This window comes from Toxorhynchites rutilus, chromosome 2 (assembly GCF_029784135.1).
Source record: "Toxorhynchites rutilus septentrionalis strain SRP chromosome 2, ASM2978413v1, whole genome shotgun sequence".
Classification (NCBI taxonomy): domain Eukaryota; kingdom Metazoa; phylum Arthropoda; class Insecta; order Diptera; family Culicidae; genus Toxorhynchites; species Toxorhynchites rutilus.
The window spans coordinates 182,067,707-182,086,939 of NC_073745.1; the positions used below are offsets into that span (position 1 = coordinate 182,067,707).

At 39.9% G+C, this 19,233-nt stretch overlaps 2 protein-coding genes and 1 long non-coding RNA gene across 4 annotated transcripts; all 3 read right to left on the reverse strand.

The window, feature by feature from the left end:
- Nucleotides 1-1,314: 1,314 nt before the first annotated feature.
- Nucleotides 1,315-14,231, reverse strand: LOC129770771 (solute carrier family 2, facilitated glucose transporter member 3-like). Of its 2 annotated transcripts, XM_055773829.1 has the most exons (7): nucleotides 14,217-14,231; nucleotides 3,532-3,554; nucleotides 3,205-3,470; nucleotides 2,538-3,144; nucleotides 2,269-2,481; nucleotides 2,105-2,207; nucleotides 1,315-2,049 (listed from the first exon to the last, which is right to left on the reverse strand). In XM_055773829.1, the coding sequence occupies exons 2-7, from the start codon at nucleotides 3,547-3,549 to the stop codon at nucleotides 1,796-1,798; spliced, it is 1,461 nt and encodes a 486-aa protein (XP_055629804.1). In that variant the 5' UTR covers nucleotides 3,550-3,554; nucleotides 14,217-14,231; the 3' UTR covers nucleotides 1,315-1,795. The 2 variants fall into 2 exon arrangements, with proteins under 2 accessions (XP_055629804.1, XP_055629803.1); XM_055773828.1 differs by lacking the exon at nucleotides 14,217-14,231 and having other exon boundaries at nucleotides 3,532-4,212.
- Nucleotides 10,055-12,994, reverse strand: LOC129766475 (uncharacterized). The gene is made up of 3 exons (XM_055767008.1): nucleotides 12,821-12,994; nucleotides 10,339-10,866; nucleotides 10,055-10,231 (listed from the first exon to the last, which is right to left on the reverse strand). The coding sequence occupies exons 1-3, from the start codon at nucleotides 12,992-12,994 to the stop codon at nucleotides 10,055-10,057; spliced, it is 879 nt and encodes a 292-aa protein (XP_055622983.1).
- Nucleotides 14,232-15,234: 1,003 nt separating the features above from the next.
- Nucleotides 15,235-16,188, reverse strand: LOC129770775 (uncharacterized). The gene is made up of 3 exons (XR_008742192.1): nucleotides 15,844-16,188; nucleotides 15,517-15,778; nucleotides 15,235-15,452 (listed from the first exon to the last, which is right to left on the reverse strand). It is a non-coding gene; the product is annotated as an uncharacterized LOC129770775 (long non-coding RNA).
- Between the last annotated feature and the right edge of the window lie 3,045 nt (nucleotides 16,189-19,233).

Here is a 19,233-nt window from a genome sequence, read left to right on the forward strand (position 1 = left end):
TATCTTCCGGTTAGACGTAGTCCTACGTCAAAATAGGTCGGTACAGGTACAGCGATTGTACCGAGTTGCTTGCATGGTTCTAGCGCTGTACATGGTGACAGACATACAATTTGCGAAGTACAACGGTAGTACAGCTGTATGTCTGTCATAAGTATAACATCCCGTGTATACATTTTCGTAGGATATGACGAAAACATTAAAGGATATTGGCTCTACGATCCGCGGTCATGTAAAATTTCCATTATGGCGGGTTTACATTAGGGAGATCTATAGCTATAGATGGATTTATTCACGCTTGTGAATTTCTCACTAGTGAGAAATCACTAAAGTTGGATGCAGTTCTACTTTAAGTGAATAAATTCACCGAAAATATGAATATATTCATTATAGAAGTTCACGCTAGTGTAAACGGTTGATGTGATTTCTATAAATCTCATCATATTTCTTCACATGAATATATCCCTAGTCTAAACCCACCCTTAGTCGCGAAGTGTGCTTCATCAAAAGGTACGTCAAGCCTACTTGTTGAGAAGCAATGTCCAGTTCTGATCCCGTTGAAGAGTCCTTCACGGATGGGAACAGGGAAATCGAGGGAGTTTTCAACGGTTACGACGTAACTCCTGTGCTCTCACCGCACAAAACATCAAATTCATCTCAGTTACAGGTGTTAAGGCGTAGCGGCCGGGAGCATAAAATTCCAGGCAAGTATAATGACTATCAAATTACGAACAATGGTTTGAACCAGCCGCCGCGTTTTCAAAGGTCCGACAAGCCAAGACTGGTATGCCGTTTGAATAAAGCTCCAGGAGCCAAGCATTGGTAAGCGGTGAAACACCTGTTTCGATATCTGTGCGGCACGTCGAAGCCTCAACCTGCCTGAGGTAATACCGACTTGATGGGTTACTCTGACGCTAACTGGGCTTCGGATCATGACGATCGTAAGTTAGCCAGCGGATATATTTTTATGCTAAAAGGTGCTGCGGTATCTTGGTGTTGCAAGCGGCAACCCGCCGTCGCTCTATCTACATGCGAGGCTGAGTACATGGCCCTATCTGCCGCTATACAGGAAGCCATGTGGTGGCGTAGTTTTATGAAACAACTAGGTCTGGATCAAACCATTAAACTTTGCTGTGACAATCAGAGGACCATCTGTATTGCCAAAAATGGAGGCTATACGCCAAGGACGAAGCATAAAGACATACGTCATCACTTAGTACGCGATATCCTCGATCATCGTAAGGCTGAGTTACGTAAGCACCGATAAACAGTTTGCGGATGATCAGATTAGGACTCTTAGTGTGTAACACTTAACGATTCTCTGCCGTACTGTACTTTATTTCTCTTCCAAATAAAACCTATTACAAGGTTTCTTTTCGGACCAGACTTTTCAGGAGTTAAATCATGGCCTTGTGTTGAGGGCCGGTTTAGTAAATAAGCGGATGTGTGTACGACCTCAGCTTAGAATGTATTTGTCAGCCCTGCCTGCAACGAGCACCTTTGACAATGGAACGGTTTGCGGTTTTGCTCCGGAGTGTATGCTGTTGTTTTCTGGTGTTGAATCCCGTGTTTTTTTTAAATAGTTTTCGAATCCTTTATTTACGTCCTTCCCGTTACGTAGTACCTTAATCTCCCGCCCAGATTATATTACATTACTTTTACTGTGCGTTATCCCCTGCATTAATAAGTATGAATCAATATTCATGCATTTAACTTTGTTTCTTCAGAGCGTGTTTTATTCCTACTAATATCCGTATAGCACAATATATAGCCAAGATAACCCTACGACTGTTTGGTTCTACAACACCTTCGATTTGAATCCTTTCGATACTAACACGGCAACATCGCTTACGTCTCTCCCTCGTGTCTCGGGAAGATAGTATTTAACGAATGTAGTGAGCAAAGCACACGATAACGAGCAAGGAACGAACACAAATGCTCCCCAGGCGCTCTGCATGACTGGAAAAAATATACCAAGCAAAAAATTACAACCCCATGAAGATAAACTTCCGAGTGCCATAGCCGCTGGCCGAGAACTCTGTTCGAATAGCTCTACAATGATGGAAAATATTAGCGAACTATAGTTCGAAGATACATTTAGACTTACCTGCTCCAATAAAAAAGGGTATTGGGCCTAAGCCAATTTGATAACCTACTATATACAGCAAAATAATAGAAATACAAGCATATTTGAACCAAGATACTGCATCCTGTGAACATTATTCACAATCTGTCATGCTGTTTTTATAAACAAAGTTGAAGAAAACTTACGATATACTGAAGAACCATCGTTAAACTGCATAGATTAACAGCGCATGAGGAGATTGAAAGTAGACTTAAAGTTCGTCTGTTAAATTTCGCCATTAGATATGGTCCAAGGAACGATATAAATAAATTCAAACAGCCGACTCCTAAATTTGCAAATTTGGCAACTGAAGAACTCAAACCAACGGATTCAAAAATTGACACTGAATAGAAAAACACCTACGGATAAAGAACAATATAAGAACGCCGTTGAATTAGAGATAAAACAAACATACAGCGCTGATTCCAGACAATTGTTGACCACCTTGAAGAGCGCATACTAGCATTAATGGCAATAGCAAACTCGGATCTGCCATGACTGACCAGAACGAGCGCTTTGGAGAGGTGCTCTCTATCGATACTTGCTTCGTATGGGGTTCCATTTGAAGTTTAATGTAATCATCATCAATTGAGTCGCGACCGAAAATCTTTCGAATTTCTCGAAGTGCGCCGTCTGAATCATTCTTTATACTGTAAAGATATTTCGGGCTTTCCGGCAACCAATAGTATGGCAGAAAACAGAAAGCATTAAGTAATGTGTAGCTACTGAGTGCGAGATGCCAATTGTCGGCAGTACCCAATATTTGTTCTAAGCTAGCAATCTGTCCGACAACTACACCGGCAGTTAGACCTAGCCCGCAGAGAGTGCTTATAGTGCCACGCAACTTGGTCGGAGATACCTCCGATAAATACATAGGTAAAATGCCAGTTGTAAGGCCCGCAGATATTCCGACGATAATTCGACCTATCAACAATACTGTTATGGACGAAAAAGTTCTACAGCACAGAAAACAGACGCCGCCCAGTGTTTGTAGAACGCCACAAAGAAGGTACGATTTCTTTCTAAATAAACGAATAAATTAAGAAATAAACGATTCATCCTATCTTATGTATGGTAATTACCTGCCGAACCTATCCGCCATGAACGCAGCACCGAGGGAACCCAACACTCCGCCGATCAAGAAAATCGATACGATCGTTGCGAGAACTGTGTTGAGTGCATTAGTTGAAAACGATATCCTGTGCTGTTCATACAATGTTGCATTATTCCATTCCTTTATATACTCGGAAAGGGCGTTAATAACACCTAGGTTGAAACCTACTGGAATGGATACTCCAAGCGTTGATGTAACGCCTAATGTAAACAGACTGGTTGTCCATCCAGAATCCTTTCAATAAAATGAGTGTTAATCAGCGTATTTCATTTGTGATAGATGAAAGTTAACCTACAGGCATTGAAAGATCCATTTCGACTGAAATGTGTACGAAGAACATCAGGTGGGGAAAAGAGATGATTTATCTACGTATTTCTTCAAACAGTTATCATTGTTAGTAAAAGAATTAAGCACGGTATCGTTACAAGTAGCAAGACACGAGAAACTGATCTGTCATAATCCTTCATAAGCTTCTCGTGGCGCTACTTCCTTACAGATAAAACCACATGATTTGAATGAATGTATTTTTTTTTCAAAATGTCTATTCATCAGACTCAATTACTTATCATCTAACGTTTACAGAATTAAATTTCACCTTAAAAAAACAGGAAGTGGGTTATATCTATGGTATAACTGCAAGGGTGACGTAGGACTATCGTTGATTTAGAGATCATTTGTATGAAGTTGAATCTGAATTCATTCTGAATGAATGAATATTTGGAGAACTTCGAAAACGAGAGCGTTACGTTGGAGGCACAAGGTTTTATGTATCCAATATTGGATACGGAAATATTCTACTGATGGGGAAGAATAATCTTCAGAAGCTATCCTGTTGATTGCGATTGATTGAAAAATCACAAAACCTAATGTATTTGGTCACAGTGTTACATGGATAGAAAACATTAAAATAAACTCTTTCATATGAATGTAATTTTAAATTCCCAGAGGAACTGGCAGATTATTTTCAGTAACGATTGGATATTTCCACATTTTCCTCGATACTGGAAGCCCACCAGTGGTTAATGCTAACTCGATAACCATCTGTTAATAGCACTTGATTGAAACATATTTGGTTACAGTGTTACATGGATAGAAAACATTCAAATAAACTCTTTCACATGAATGTATTTTTAAATTCCTAGAGGAACTGGCAGATTATTTTCCGGATCTTTCTCGATCCAAACGGAAAGAATTCCGTGCGTGTATGTGTGTGTGTGTAGCGGCTGTTTCGAGATCTTCCCGGGGAACCGTTTGTAGCATCACTCTCTTCCTGATGGATTCCCTTCTGGCCTAAGGTGCACAAACAGGCTCTTGGTGACACCGTTCATCCACGCTTTCATGATAAATGAAGAGCTTCACCACAACAGCGACAACATGCTCCAATCGCTGTTCAATTAGAACTGAGTGGATTTCCGAGCGGCGCTCGCTTATATACCGATTGGTGATTTCAATAGCCTATTTTGAAAGCAAATTTAAGACTATTGAAACAAGTTTTTGGATCAGAAAGTAACAAGTATAGAACGCGTAGACATTTTATCTTTCGAATGAAGTGTTTATCATACCATTTCGTTCAGTTGTTTAGGAGCTATTAACACTCAAAATCTCGGTCTCCGGCGTAACGCTTTCGTTTTCGAAACTTTGATTTTACACCCCGGTATAGAAATGAAAGACGTAGTCCTACGTCAAAACTTATAGACGATCAGGAATGACGTATTCGATTGTATCGCTTTCGTTTTATATGTACGTGTTTTAACTGCTCTAGAATTATATTTCAAATAGTCGTGCGAGATAGTTGTTGCTTATCATCCAAAAAAAACCGGAGTTTGAATCCCATCGGAACAAATTTTCTCAATCAACACCACCACTCATTTTAAATATTCATACCACCTCCCACAAACCGCCATACAAATGGGTATTGCCAGATCGAAAAGGAGACGTTAGCCTTAATATGGAAGGTCAAACGATTCCAAGTTTATTGGATTGGCAGAACATTCAATCTTTTGACTGATGTAAAGCATTATGTGCGCTACACATACACCGTCCCGTCACCGTGAAGTCAACGTAAAGGAATGAAATGTCATATATTCTCCCATGGAAATCGTATGGTAGTGTGTGGCACCTGAACAGCATTATGATGACCTTGATCATAACGGCTGTTGTGCTTCGCTGAAATGTCCCACCCTTTGTACATACACTTGAGGGGTTACGACATTGGACATTCTTCAGTCAGCCAGTTAAAGTGCAATTTACATACAACATACACGTCACGTTCACGTCCCGTCACGTCACGATACGTCAATGATTCTACCATGAAATTCTCATGAAAACATTCACATACACCAGCAACGTAACGACCCGTCAGCATACGTTCAACGAAAACGACCGGCAGGGTTTGTAGAAAAGAATAATTGAAGGGGACGGACGGCTCGTTTGGTTCTTGTATGGGCCTTGTGTCTCGGCTTTTGTTTTGATTTGGTTATACAGTAATTTACATCTACTTCGACATTAAGCTAATTGAACAGATCTGTGATGCAACACGTTTAATTAGACATTTTTACCTCTAGTTGGACATTTTTGTAAACATTGAGTTCGGGGCCCAAATTATGGCCCCACATTGAAAGTCGCCACCAGTCGCAAATGTCCAATTACTGGTCAAAACCGACTCCAATGCGACACTGAGTGGTACCCCAGCATATCGCTTTATAAGTAACTTACTGTATTTTTTATGCCAACATATCTCTTAGTTCCAAATTTCGGAGTGAAAATCATTCGCGACTAGTTGAAAGAATTATTCTATTTATTATTATTATTGCATAAGGGTCGGACTACGGGGTTTAAGCATTTAAATAATTGAATTTAATGATTCTCATTGAATTTTTCAAAATTTAGAACTGATTCTAGGCATGCAGATTTGAAAGAGGGCATTGCAATTTAAAATTGTTGTAGGTGGCGACACCATGAATAAAATTAAATAAATCATTCGTTTGGCATTTGACGTGACGGTGCTGGTGGAAGCATTGACTGCATGTGTGAATTGGTGGAGACGTTGACGGAACGTAGACGTTCTTCTCCGTAACGTGCTATGTGAATCGCACATAATCCGCGTTGACGGCATTGAGCTTCGTATAAGGGGAGCTTCGGAATAGGGGAGTTGGCATGACAATAAGGGTTTGCAGAAGAAATGAACACACTTTTCAAATCAAAATTATGAATGATTAGTACTAGTACTCTATGTAAATGAAAATCACCTTTGATTGCAAGTAGTGAAAAAATATCATACAAAAATAGTGTTTAAAGATAATTTTATATTATAATGGTAAGTTTTGGTGAGAATATTTGAAAATTCATAGAAAATAGTTTAAATTAGGGTCAGAAAAACGTACTTGTAGTAGGTAAATAACGCCAAAAAAAAAAATTTCATACATATTTTAGCAATTTAAAACTGCCTTAGGGCCGACTAGTCTGATAGAGAATAGTTGGCTTCATACAAACTAATGTCGTATCCAGATGTCGACACCATTCCGCAATCAACGCGAATGGCTTCATTTGGTTTTCTCTGGACGCAGGCCCATCTACGTGCAGCTACGGTCCAATGCAGTCTTCCATGTTTCACAAAAAACACTGCGTCCGGAATAAACATGTCCACGCTGCTGCTCACAATTTTGTGTTTGAGTACAAACATGATTTTTTCGTACCTATGTTAGAAAATGTGACATGTTTGTATTCGTGGTATGTTTGGACATACGATGTTTAATCCCAATGTTTCACATGATGTTCGAACATGGTGTACAGTTTCTCTTGCATTTTCACCCCAAGCACCGGCAGTGCGTAGAGTAGAAGAAGCGAATCGGACACCACACCACCACCACTCAACGCGTGGTGCGTTGGTATGTTGTCATGGAAAAAATGCTTCCTTTCAAGACAATGGGTGCTCCATCAAAAATATTGGGCAAATAAAATAAACCTCTTTTTCTGTTCTGAACAAAATAAACATCGATTGATATGAGAGTTTTTCACATTTGATATCATTATTTAGTGCACGCATCAATTTATATATTAAATTCATGTAACATTCGCTATTATTAGCTATTTGAACAAGTACTAAAATTGAATTATTCAGCAGTGACATGTTAGGCGTGACGCTAACCACTCGACCACGGGAGCAACAATTTTGGCTGGATCTTTGAATACAAATGGCCAATACTGCTTGTTCGCGACGATCGCGACCCGAGCTATAAAACGAGCGGAGAAGAAAGGATGATGCAATCGCATGCACACATAGCATATGTAGTGCAGTGTAAGTGTAGCTTTTAGTTTTTTCCATCATTCAGTTTGTGATAACATCGAGAAATTAATGGTGTGTTTTAGCCGCTGAAATTTCTCTGCTGGTTCTGCTGTGTGCCGCTGAAGGTTGCATCTAAAACTAATTTTTGGGTATTTATTTTTTTGGTCAGCATTTGTACGACGTCGCCCGCTATGCAGTCGGCTCCCCAGACTTTAATTGCCAACATGCACGCAAAAAAAATAGAAAGCTTCTTTCTATTCAGAGAATGTTTTCTTTGAACGAAACCAAGGATTATTTAATCAGACTTGCAAAATGTGCATGAACGATCTATTAACTTTTACTTAGTCGTGGCAATACATACACACACTCTTTACAAATACACGGGCCGAAGGTTGTGCAGTCCACTGATGATTAAACAAGAGCCAAAGGTTGTACCGCTCATGACAACTCTACACGAGCTGATGATTGCGCCGGGTAGTGATCATTCTATCCTGGATTCCTCGAGTCGAAAAAGACGCACCACGCTAGATATGGGGTGCAGACTAGGGGTTCGTTGCTGATTAACGGTCAGCTGCATCCCAATAGGAAGTATCCCATGTCGGGCACACGTACAGAGCACTGAAGACTGCAACATCCCAATTATGAGAACACTTGTAATACTAACCTCGAGCCTACCGCGAGTAATCGGTTACATATTACTAACATAGTTGTAAGCAAACATTGTCAAAATATTGAACTCCCGGCCCCGTTAGGCTGACGCCATATGAGCCTTAATACAAATATATATTTTGGTGCATGAACTTATAGCCTCTTAGTTCGTGCAATTTTTGAAATGCGAACTAAATTTCAAGTTCGTTTCTGTGAAAAAGTATTCTACGAAGAAATGTTTTGGGATGAATAATGTCTTTCCGTGTACGAAAAGAAACGAAACGAAAGCAATGAATACTGCGACATCGGGTGATATGTTTGTACATGATGTTCTTGAATTATAAACATCGTGTTTGTTTTCACATGTCTATGTTTGTTGGGGAGCCTAGCCGTAAAAATCCAAACTCGATAGCTCATTGTAGGTCCCCAACATCGAAGGGAAATCCTTCCCTTTATTAAAATTCACTGCCGCCGGCGAAACAACAAATCACAACCAAATCCTGACGGCAAACAATAGAACAACACCAACCAGCACTAATGGAAACGAATAGTTCCTTCTTTCGAGTGAATATACAAAGTGCACAATTCACAGGTTACATATATTCATCAATAACATTTCACAATATTACAACAAATAAATTTGTAAATATACAAAGGAACGGAACATAAACTTCGCCGCGAGTAATTTTTATGGTCATCCCGTGGTGGACCAATCCAGACTCATGTGTCTCCGCAGTATTCCAACAGCTGCGCTCTATCACTGCATGTATTAGTCTCCATCACGTGCGATGTTTTCTGTCGGTCGAGCTTCGGCAGAATGCTGATTACTATCACCGCTGTGATCGTAGTCGTAGTGGTACAAGACCACAGCGGTGACCGAAAACCCAATAGGAGCGAACGGCAAATCCTTTTTTTTCGCCCCTTTCCATTCTATCGCACGTGTGGAGACGTTGATCCCATTACAATTAATCGGTGTCTCATCAGCTGTTATATCCCGTTAGTTCGTCTGCGTTGATTTTTGGTTGGACTACGACCAAACAGCTGACGGGGGGAATTCCTGGTCAGGGTAGTAGCAAGGAGGCTCATGCTACTCGCAAACATCCTCACCCACCCTGAAATTGCCCAATTTCTGAAACGAGATAGAAACTCCTCTTCGACAGGGATGGGTAGAGGGGAAAGGAAATTGGGTGCATTGTTCTCTTCGTAGCAATCCAGAATGAATTGGCAAAGTAAAATAATCGGCACTCGCCAAATTGGAAAATGCTTAAGACCGTATCCTTCAGTAACGTGAGTCTGGATGAAACAAGTTGGTTGTCTAATCCCGTGAATTCAATTGGAATAGAAAGTTTGAGCCTTCCTTTGGCTCTCACCCACCGTTGAAGACCAAGGCTGCTTCCACCTACAGCCATCCTTGAATTGCCAATTTCGGTTCCATCTATCCGTTAACTCACGTTGCTCAAAATTGATTGCCAGTCTAGGTTCATGTGTTTGAACCTTCCGTAATGCGAAGTCCTCAACCTCGCCCACTACTGGATGCATGTACCCTTTTCTGGTTCCGTGAACAGGGGATTTGATCGATTTTTTCCTTTGATACCGTTGAGTTGACCGATGTTGACCATTGTCGATGTTAGTAGTTGCACCTACTGGGCACTCTTTTCGTGCCGAACCATTTGCCACACACAATGACGTTGAGTTAAACTTCCTATATTTCGGTTTCTGGTTATTGGTAATGAAACTCCTAGGACCCGCTGTTTTTGAGATCTCTGGAGTCGAAATTCTAGATGATTCTCCGCGTGGTGTACGATTGATGTACCTTGAAGATGTGTCGGACCATGGTGGAGTATGTCTTTCTAATCCGTAACACATCATTGAATTGTGTCGACCCTCACACCTTCCGCACGTTTGTTCCGATCGGCAGTTCCTTGCCTGATGACCCCGTTTCAGACAATTTCGACAGAGATAATGACGCCGTAGGAATATCTCCCTGTCCCTCACCGTCATTCGCCGGAATATTTTGCAAGTATGAAGCGAATGATATGCTGCACAGGCTATACAGCGGCTTCTGATAGGTTGCACTGAGTTGCAGCTAACCCTGTGTGTTTTCCACCTTTGTTTTATTGGAAATTTTGGTTGGCTCTCCTTTGCCGGTAACGACTCCAGAACACGTACCCTTCGCTGCAGGAAATCGAGTAAATCCTTTAAGGTGTCCTGATCCTTGGTACACGAGAAATCTTCCCAATCTCGGCGCGTCACTGGATCGAGGCGTGCGGTGGTCAAACTGATCAGCAACAAATCCTTATATTCAGACGGTTTTACTATCTGATCCAACGACTGAATTGTTCTCTCCAAACCATCCAACAGAGCGTGCAACTCCCCAGGTGATTCCGTTGTGAGCGACGGCAAATGGAAAAGCGATTCTACCTGCCGCTTCTTCATTTGTTTGTTGTTGTCGTATCGTTCCATGAGTATATTCCAGGCGATTCGGTAGTTTCCGCTAGTGATCTGGAGAGGGTCGATCAACCTCCTCGGCACCCCTTGTAGGCATCCCTTTAAAAAGTAGAATTTCTCTACTTCCGACAGGTCTCCTCTTGAGTGGATCAGCGAAATATACAAATCCTTGAAGCTCAGCCATTCCTCAAAGCTTCCACCGAAGGTTTGTAACGTTATTTGGGGCAGACGTACTCGGTCCAATGTACTCTGCCCAGATTGCGTCCCAGTCCGAATGGAATTCCTCAATTTATCCACTAGAAATGACTTTTTTTTATCCAAAATATATATTTTTATTAAGGCTCATATGGCGTCAACCTGACGGGGCCGGGAGTTCAATATTTCGACAATGTTTGCCTTATAACTATGTTAGTAATATGTAACCGATTACTCGCGGTTGGCTCGAGGTTAGTATTACAAGTGTTTTCGTAATTGTGATGTTGCTGTCTTCAATGATCTGTACCTTTGCCCGACACGGGATACTTCCTATTGGGATGCAGCTGACCATTAATCAGCTACGCCCCCCTAGTCTGAACCCCATATCTAGCGTGGTGCGTCTTCTCGAGGAATCCAGGATAGAATGGTCACTAGCCGGCGCAATCATCAGCTCGTGTAGAGTTGTCATGAGCGGTACAACCTTTGGCTTTTGTTGAATCATCAGTGGACTGCACAACCTTTGGCCCGTGTATCTGTAAAGAGTGTGTGTATGTATTGCCACGACTAAGTAAAAGTTTATAGATCGGATAGGAGGGATACGAAACAGGGACACAACGAAGGAAAAATCATTAAACGTTGACATCGACGTTCCTGAGGAACAGGTATAGATGAAGCAGAAGATCAGGATCACGGCTACCTAAGATATCCCGGACGGGGATATCCGATTGTCTGCATTTTGCTCTCAGTGCTCTAGAGAGCTGAGAGCGAGCAGTATGGAACCGGATACACGACCAGACAATATGCTCGATGTCGTGGTAGCCATCGCCACAATCACAAAGATTGTTTGCTGCGAGCCCAATGCGATAGAGATGCGCGTTTAGGTTGTAGTGATTGGACATAAGCCGAGATATCACGCGAATGAAATCACGACCGACATTCAATCCCTTAAACCAAGCTTTCGTCGAAACCTTAGGGATAATCGTGTGTAACCAACGACCGAACTCATCTTCACTCCACATGCGCTGCCAACTAACGAGTGTGTCCTGACGAGGAATGTGAAAAAATTCGTTATAAGTAATTTGCCTTTCAAAAAGTGTGCCTTCTGAAGCGCCCACCTTAGCTAGCGAGTCCGCTTTCTCATTCCCCGGAATCGAACAATGAGAGGGAACCCATGCTAAGGTAATCTTGAATAATTTTTCGACCAAAACACTCAATAGATGTCTTATTCTTGTTAGGAAATAAGATGAGCGTTTATCAACTTTCATTGAGCGGATTGCCTCTATTGAGCTGAGACTGTCTGAAAAAATAAAATAATGGTCGATGGGCAATGTTTCAATGATCCCTAATGCGTAATATATCGCACCCAGTTCAGCGACATACACGGAACAAGGATCTTTGAGTTTGAAAGAGGCACTGGAATTTTCATTGAAGATGCCGAAGCCAGTGGACCCGTTTATGCATGAACCGTCAGTAAAGAACATTTTATCAGATCTAACTTTCCCATATTCTGCCGAAAATATCTCCGGAATGTAATCGGAGCGTAGATGATCTGGGATTCCATGGATCTTTTGTCGCATGGACAGATCAAAATTGACAGAGGAATTGCAAAAGTATGGGAAGCAAACTTGGTTGGAGATGCCCGGTGAAGGGTGCACTTCATGGGTAAGGTACTCATGGTATAAAGACATAAAACTTGACTGAGGAGTCAGTTGGAGTAGATTTTCGAAGTTATCAATCACCAATGGATTCATGATCTTGCAACGGATGAGAAATCTGTAGGATAATTCTGTGAACCGAAGAGTAAGCGGGGGTACTCCTGCCAAAACTTCGAGACTCATCGTATGTGTCGAATGCAAACACCCCATTGCTATACGCAAGCAACGATATTGTATTCTCTCCAGCTTGAGAATATGAATCCTGGCAGCTGATCGGAAGCAAAAACTGCCATATTATATATATGACTTCGCCATATATATATGGAAGCAATACTGCCATATATATATATGACTTCGTAGTAGTGATCGCTGAATTCCTGCCGTTCCGTATCCAGACTTTCCGATCCTTCGAAGTCGTTATGAGCCCTGACCTCGACCAGCACCGCTCCAAATTCATCCCACAACTGGTTCAACTTCTCCAAACGAACCTCCAATTCCGAACTACTGACGTCACCGCTGAAGTTCATCGCGAAGCGTCAAATGTCGGTCACAGACGATTGAACATCCCTTAGCTTCACCTTCAGATACTTCAGCGATGGAAAACTCGTGTTGATAAATTCAGCTGCAGGCATGATGCTCTCTGACGAACCAGTCAACTATTCGTTGATGATGTGGGTTGGATACAGAGCTCCAAACTCAGAACATAAATGGTGGAGAGAGGAGAGAATGCCAATGTACTATCCGGAATGCCTAGCTTCGGTGGACAATATACTGTTTATCTCACCTGGAGAAACAAACATCTGAACCAAATGTGCCCAAATACTCCGAGATAATCGATAAAATCAGTGATGAAGTCCTCCAAATGTCCAAAGTTCCGTGTGTACTGCTAAGTAAGCTCCCTTAAGTAACCGATTTTGCTCCTGCTGCCTCAATATTCAGAAATGTCAAGATTGTTATCGAGAGGAAAACGCCCAATTGTCTCGATCCGTTGAATTCCTCCCCAATCGTAATGCTCCACAGGTTAATCGAAGACCACACAATCGCAGCAATTGTACAAAATCAAATGTAGGAGAGAGGAGGTGGGAGTCCGAATGTAGTATACAAATGACCTAGGCCTCGGTGGACCATATACTGTTATGTTTACCTGAACAAACCAACAGTTGAACCAAATTAAATTGTACGCCTAATTCATCCCAACGGAGTTGATTACTAGAGAGCTTAGCTGGTTCTCCGTTAACCCAATTGTCTCGAGAACCATTCAATCACATCGACGTATTTTTCGCCAAATCAGTCAGGAAAGAAGTGAAGAGGAGGAAGACCAGATGTAATATCAAAAGAGAACGGCCCCGGCGGACCATATACTGTTAAGTTTACCTGGACAAACTAACGGCTGCGCTGGATGTTCACCGATTAAACGATTATCACAATTCGCCGTTTCTCAAATTGATTCCAGTTGTGACTCAGCCAAATATCCACCATACGCTGATTCTCAAATGCTCCATCAATTCGTTGGAATACCACTACGAAAATGACCAAATCCCAATGCCAAATGATTGTAGTTGCCGCTGATTATAGTTATTGGGAATGTTGCCAGAATAAACCAAGCCCTCCTTGGTACACCAATTATGCAGTTGCCTCCAAGGCAAACTCAGGAAACATGAAGGCAATGATCGAAGAGGATACGAATTTATTTAATGTGTATATCTCTGTTAGCTTCGGGGACATATACAGTGCAATAATTCCACTCACCGAACAACAGAAACTCACGCCGCACCCTCTTCTTGCCAACCACCAATTATCCAGTATTGCCAATGAAATGCGTCCGAAAGTATCCACTGAGCGCGTTGCCTCTAAACCTTGGAAATGTTGTGTCCAAAAACGGCTAATTCCAGTCCACCAGGCTCGTATCGATATTCCCAATAACCAAATAATGTTGATTCTTTTCCGATAGCATCCAGGCAAGCACGCAATATCGCCCGTATATCCGTTCCAATACACGTTCCAATGCTCGAGTGTCCTACTCAAGCTCCAAAATTACAGCGACGTCGAAGTAAGAATGGCGGGTGATTGTCCGTTGATGAAAATCTTTTCAATCACTCATGCAAGATAAATATATTTCCACAATTTACATGTCCACAAACAAATATTGTACATTGAGTCCACCCCACATATTGATTGGCACATCAAATCCAAAACATTACCAAAAATGTCCAGCACAAATTGTCCGTTTGTCGTTTCGTGATTACACAATTATGGCGAATTTCAATAAAACATAAAAGTTTCAGCGCAAGAATTGTCCCGCGAAACAAAACCGTCTTTATTTACACGGTGCTTTTGATCGCAAGTCCAAATGGCGCCCGGTAAAAGGAAACGCGAGCACAAAAGAGCGCATATTGTTCACAAGATCCGATTCCGCCAGTTAACACTACTTCAAAATCCGGTTCGAGGGACCATAATGTTGGGGAGCCTAGCCGTAAAAATCCAAACTCGATAGCTCATTGTAGGTCCACAACATCGAAGGGAAATCCTTCCCACTCTACATTGTTGTGTCGAATTGGTCCCAACAAACGGTGTCGACAACGATACCGATATCGTGCCATATTGCAACGATTTTGTCGACCTACCCTTCGTATTCGACAACCAATTTCGAGCCAAACCTGTGCCAATCTGGCACCGCGTCGACTGATTGCAGTAATGCTCAACCGTTTTTATGGCTGTGTGTTTTCAAAAAGTTTAATGTTAAGCAAAAAAAACAAAAAATTGCGTTGTTTACAAATATTTATTTATAATAAATTCATACAATTGTGCACTGTTGATGTATACTATTAGCAGCGATTATACCGTCATCAGTAAACTCCCGTCAGCTACAAATTTCTTCATCGGAATCGCAGTCGGCTCAATTATTTTTGTCCTTTTCGTTCCCTTTAGCAGACACACCTAACTTCGTGGGCAATCATGACTGTTGAGATGGATGAGTTTTTTACTCTGAAATGAAATCAAGAGATCAAAATTCATATCATAAGTAAAAATTAAAACCAGTCATACTTACGGGTATTCAAATTGGTTACGCCCGTGTTAAAGTTGTTGTTGGTGATTATGGTGAGATGAGCGCTTTGGTCTGATCCCAAAAACAATACTTTACCGAAGCTGCAAACTCCGTTTTCATTCCATTCAGATCACCGCTATTCTTTCATTTTCATTTATACATTTCTGCTGTTGCTGCTGCTTTCCTTCCTTTGACGCGATACATCAACAATGACTAGCTGCGTTCACCACAAATTTGTCTGTAAGTTGTGTTGTTGATTTTGTTACTGAAATTAATCAAGGAAACATCATTTATATTTTATAATTAAATATCAAAATTAACCTTACTTACAAAATTTAGTACTCGAGTCATTCTCTGTTATGTTTTGAATGACAATTTAGAGAGAAAGAGAAAAAGCAATCTCTACAGTGATGCCGTTTCGCTCAGTACCAAAAAATTGCATACAATTATAGTTCAACTATAGACAGTGCTGCCTGCGGGGGGTAAGGCGGAGGTAGATTTCAGCACTTTTGTAGCATGTTACTTCGTTTCGGTCGACATCGGGCCAATGACTGCTCGATTATGTTTGGAACTGGGTTCCCTTTATTAAAATTCACTGCCGCCGGCGAAACAACAAATCACAACCAAATCCTGACGGCAAACAATAGAACAACACCAACCAGCACTAATGGAAACGAATAGTTTCTTCCTTCGAGTGAATATACAAAGTGCTGGGTTTAAACACGTATAATTCACCAGAATTCACAGGTTACATATATTCATCAATAACATTTCACAATATTACAAAGGAACGGAACATAAACTTCGCCGCGAGTATTTTTTATGGTCATCCCGTGGTGGACCAATCCAGACTCATGTGTCTCCGCAGCATTCCAACAGCTGCGCTCTATCACTGCATGTATTAGTCTCCATCACGTGCGATGTTTTCTGTCGGTCGAGCTTCGGCAGAATGCTGATTACTATCACCGCTGTGATCGTAGTCGTAGTGACTTGTGTGAAGTTAGCGGCCAAAATCCAGCGGCTAAAATCGCATACAAGTCATATGTTGGATGCAACATGCGATAATTTTGTTTTTCGTTATTTATTATTTTAATAATTATAAATTGAACATTCATCAAATAAATAACGTTGGATATATACTCATTCGAAAGAGAAATATGTTATCTATCTTCTAGCATGATTTAACCCATCATCAAAGTATAAGAAGGAAGTTATACATCAAAACGTGCACATGAGTCAATAATTTGAGGAGTACTAATTTCGGAAAAACAAAAAAAGTTGTTCGAAACACCCAAAAACACATTCTTGAAACAATGTTCATTCGATAGAGAAATATTTTACCTATCTTCCAGCCCCTACTTTCATTGATCGGAAAAGGGTCTGAGGAAAGTTATAGGCCAAGTTGTATGGGGGAAATTAATTAATTCAAACAATATTGAAAAAAGTTATTAGAAAGGACCCAATACACATTTTCGGGATAATATTCATTCGATAGAGAACATTTTTATCTGTCTTTAGCCACATTTTCATTGATCGGAAAAGGGTCTGAGAAATGTTATATGCCAAAACGTGTACGAGTTATATGGGAGAAAAAATAATTTGAGAAAATGCGTACAAGTAATATGGGTGAAGGGAATTAATTAAAAGAACATTTTAAATAAGTTACTTAAAATGTCTAATTACACAATTTTGAGATAGTACTAATTCGATAGATAACATTTTTATCTATCTTCAACCATATTTTCATTGATCGAAAAAGGGTCTGAGAAATGTTATATGCCAAAATGTGTACAAGTTGTATGGGGGAAATTAATTAATTCAAACAACATTGAAAAAATTTATTAGAAAGGACCCAATACACATGTTTGAGATAGTACTCATTCGATAGAGAATATTTTTATCTATCTTCAACCATATTTTCATTGATCTGAAAAGGGTCTGAGAAACGTTATATGCCAAAATGTGTACAAGTTGCATGGGGGAAATTAATTAATTCAAACAACATTGAAAAAAGTTACTAGAAAAGACCCAATACACATTTTCGAGATAATATTCATTCGATAGAGAACATTTTTATTCATCTTTAGCCACATTTTCATTGATCGGAAAAGGTTGGACTCGATTATATACTCGACCGAAAAATTAGAGGAACAGAGGGCGAAGTCGGAAATTTTAAGTGATTTTTGACATACCTACTGTAACTTCGTGAAACATCAACGCATATCGATGGGGTGCGCATCATTTTAAAGTTACAACTTCCAGTTATTAGAACATTTTACGTATATATTTTTATCTTGAGATGTGTAGGTGTAGTTGGCAACAATATCAAGAATAAATGAAAAATCGATTTTTGTTTGTTTTTTTTTTGAGAATATTCTGGACTAACACGTTTTTTTGCTAACCAACTCAATAGTAAATCCAATTAACCTTATCAACCAGCTTTCATTCGATTCCAAGAACGTTCCTGTAGGACCTTCCCACACAGAGGTATTTCAGTTTGAGTCTTTGTCTTTGGTGATGAATAATTCAATAAAAAACATCGCATCGTAAATCTAACGGCAGTTTTGAAAACTCCAATAAATTCAGCATGAGAATAATTTGTTACTCTGACGAAAAAAAAAAATTTGAATTGTTTGTATCGATTTCATAGAAGTGCCAAACCAGGATTTTTATAGTGCTTTACAAAAACCACTGTTATTCTGCAAATATAGCAGTAAGTTCTAATGTTTGCAGACAATTTTTGTAGCCTAGTGTATTACCTAAACATTTTTGAACGTTTCATATCGATACGTTCAACCGTTTATTCTAGACGATTTTTCAAAGTTTGGATTAAATTAGAGGAGCATTTAATTGCAAACCGTATCAGAAGTACAAAATTCTACTCGACTCCAAAAATGAAAATATGACTTAGTTCAAGCAAAAATGTAACCTTTCAACGTTAAAGTGAAATTTAAGTGGTTATTGTATGTACAGTGGGGTAAAAATTGTGATTTTTGAAGATTTTGCCTGAATTTTCACAAGGAATTGTTTGTATCGATATTTCAACAAAATTAAGGATGATAGAAGTTTGGTATCAAAGAACAAATTTTAGAACTGTTAGAAGCTTTAATTCAATTGATAGAAACAATCAAGTTTAAAATAAATTTTTAGGATAATATAAATAATAACACATTAAAAATTACTAACTTTTAAGTTTTTCACTTCCAAAACTTAAATGTTCCAGTACTATATCCTATATTATAATTTCTCATTTTTCAAATGGAAGCAACAGAATCGTCTTCCGTACGTAGCGTACTTTTTAATGTAGAATTTGAAGCAACAAAGTCCGAAACAGAAAAAAAGTTCTATAACTCTCTCATTGTTGAAATTCGAACATATGCGTAGATGGATTTTTTCATCCAATATGATTGTTTATCATCCCCTGAGAGATTCCGGATAAATTCATTATTTCCATGTAAGAAAGGTGTTTTCTGACTTCAAAGGGATGAATCAAAAATAAAAATCTTCTTTTATATTCAAGAAACGAAACATATAAGCATAAAAAACGATTTTTTTGTGATATACAGTGAAAAGAAATCCGAGACTGTATTTTTCCCTGTCCACCCTGTCCACCCTGTATTTTTATTCACTTCAGCCCTGTACATTTATCCACTTCACTCCAATGACATTTAGTATTGGAAAATTTCCAATATTTTTGGTTTCATAATTAATTTCGGTGCA

Coding starts and splice junctions, on each gene's coding strand:
- LOC129770771 (XM_055773828.1), bottom strand. CDS start 3,576: ATGTTCTTCGTACACATTTCAGTCGAAATGGATCTTTCAATGCCT. Junction 3,471..3,531: donor AAATGGATCTTTCAATGCCT/GTAGGTTAACTT, acceptor TTTTATTGAAAG/GATTCTGGATGGACAACCAG. Junction 2,482..2,537: donor AATTGTCTGGAATCAGCGCT/GTATGTTTGTTT, acceptor CTTTATCCGTAG/GTGTTTTTCTATTCAGTGTC.
- LOC129766475 (XM_055767008.1), bottom strand. CDS start 12,994: ATGAACTTCAGCGGTGACGTCAGTAGTTCGGAATTGGAGGTTCGTTTG. Junction 10,867..12,820: donor TCAGCGATCACTACTACGAA/GTCATATATATA, acceptor CAATCTGGGCAG/AGTACATTGGACCGAGTACG. Junction 10,232..10,338: donor TCGATTTCCTGCAGCGAAGG/GTACGTGTTCTG, acceptor GCAACCTATCAG/AAGCCGCTGTATAGCCTGTG.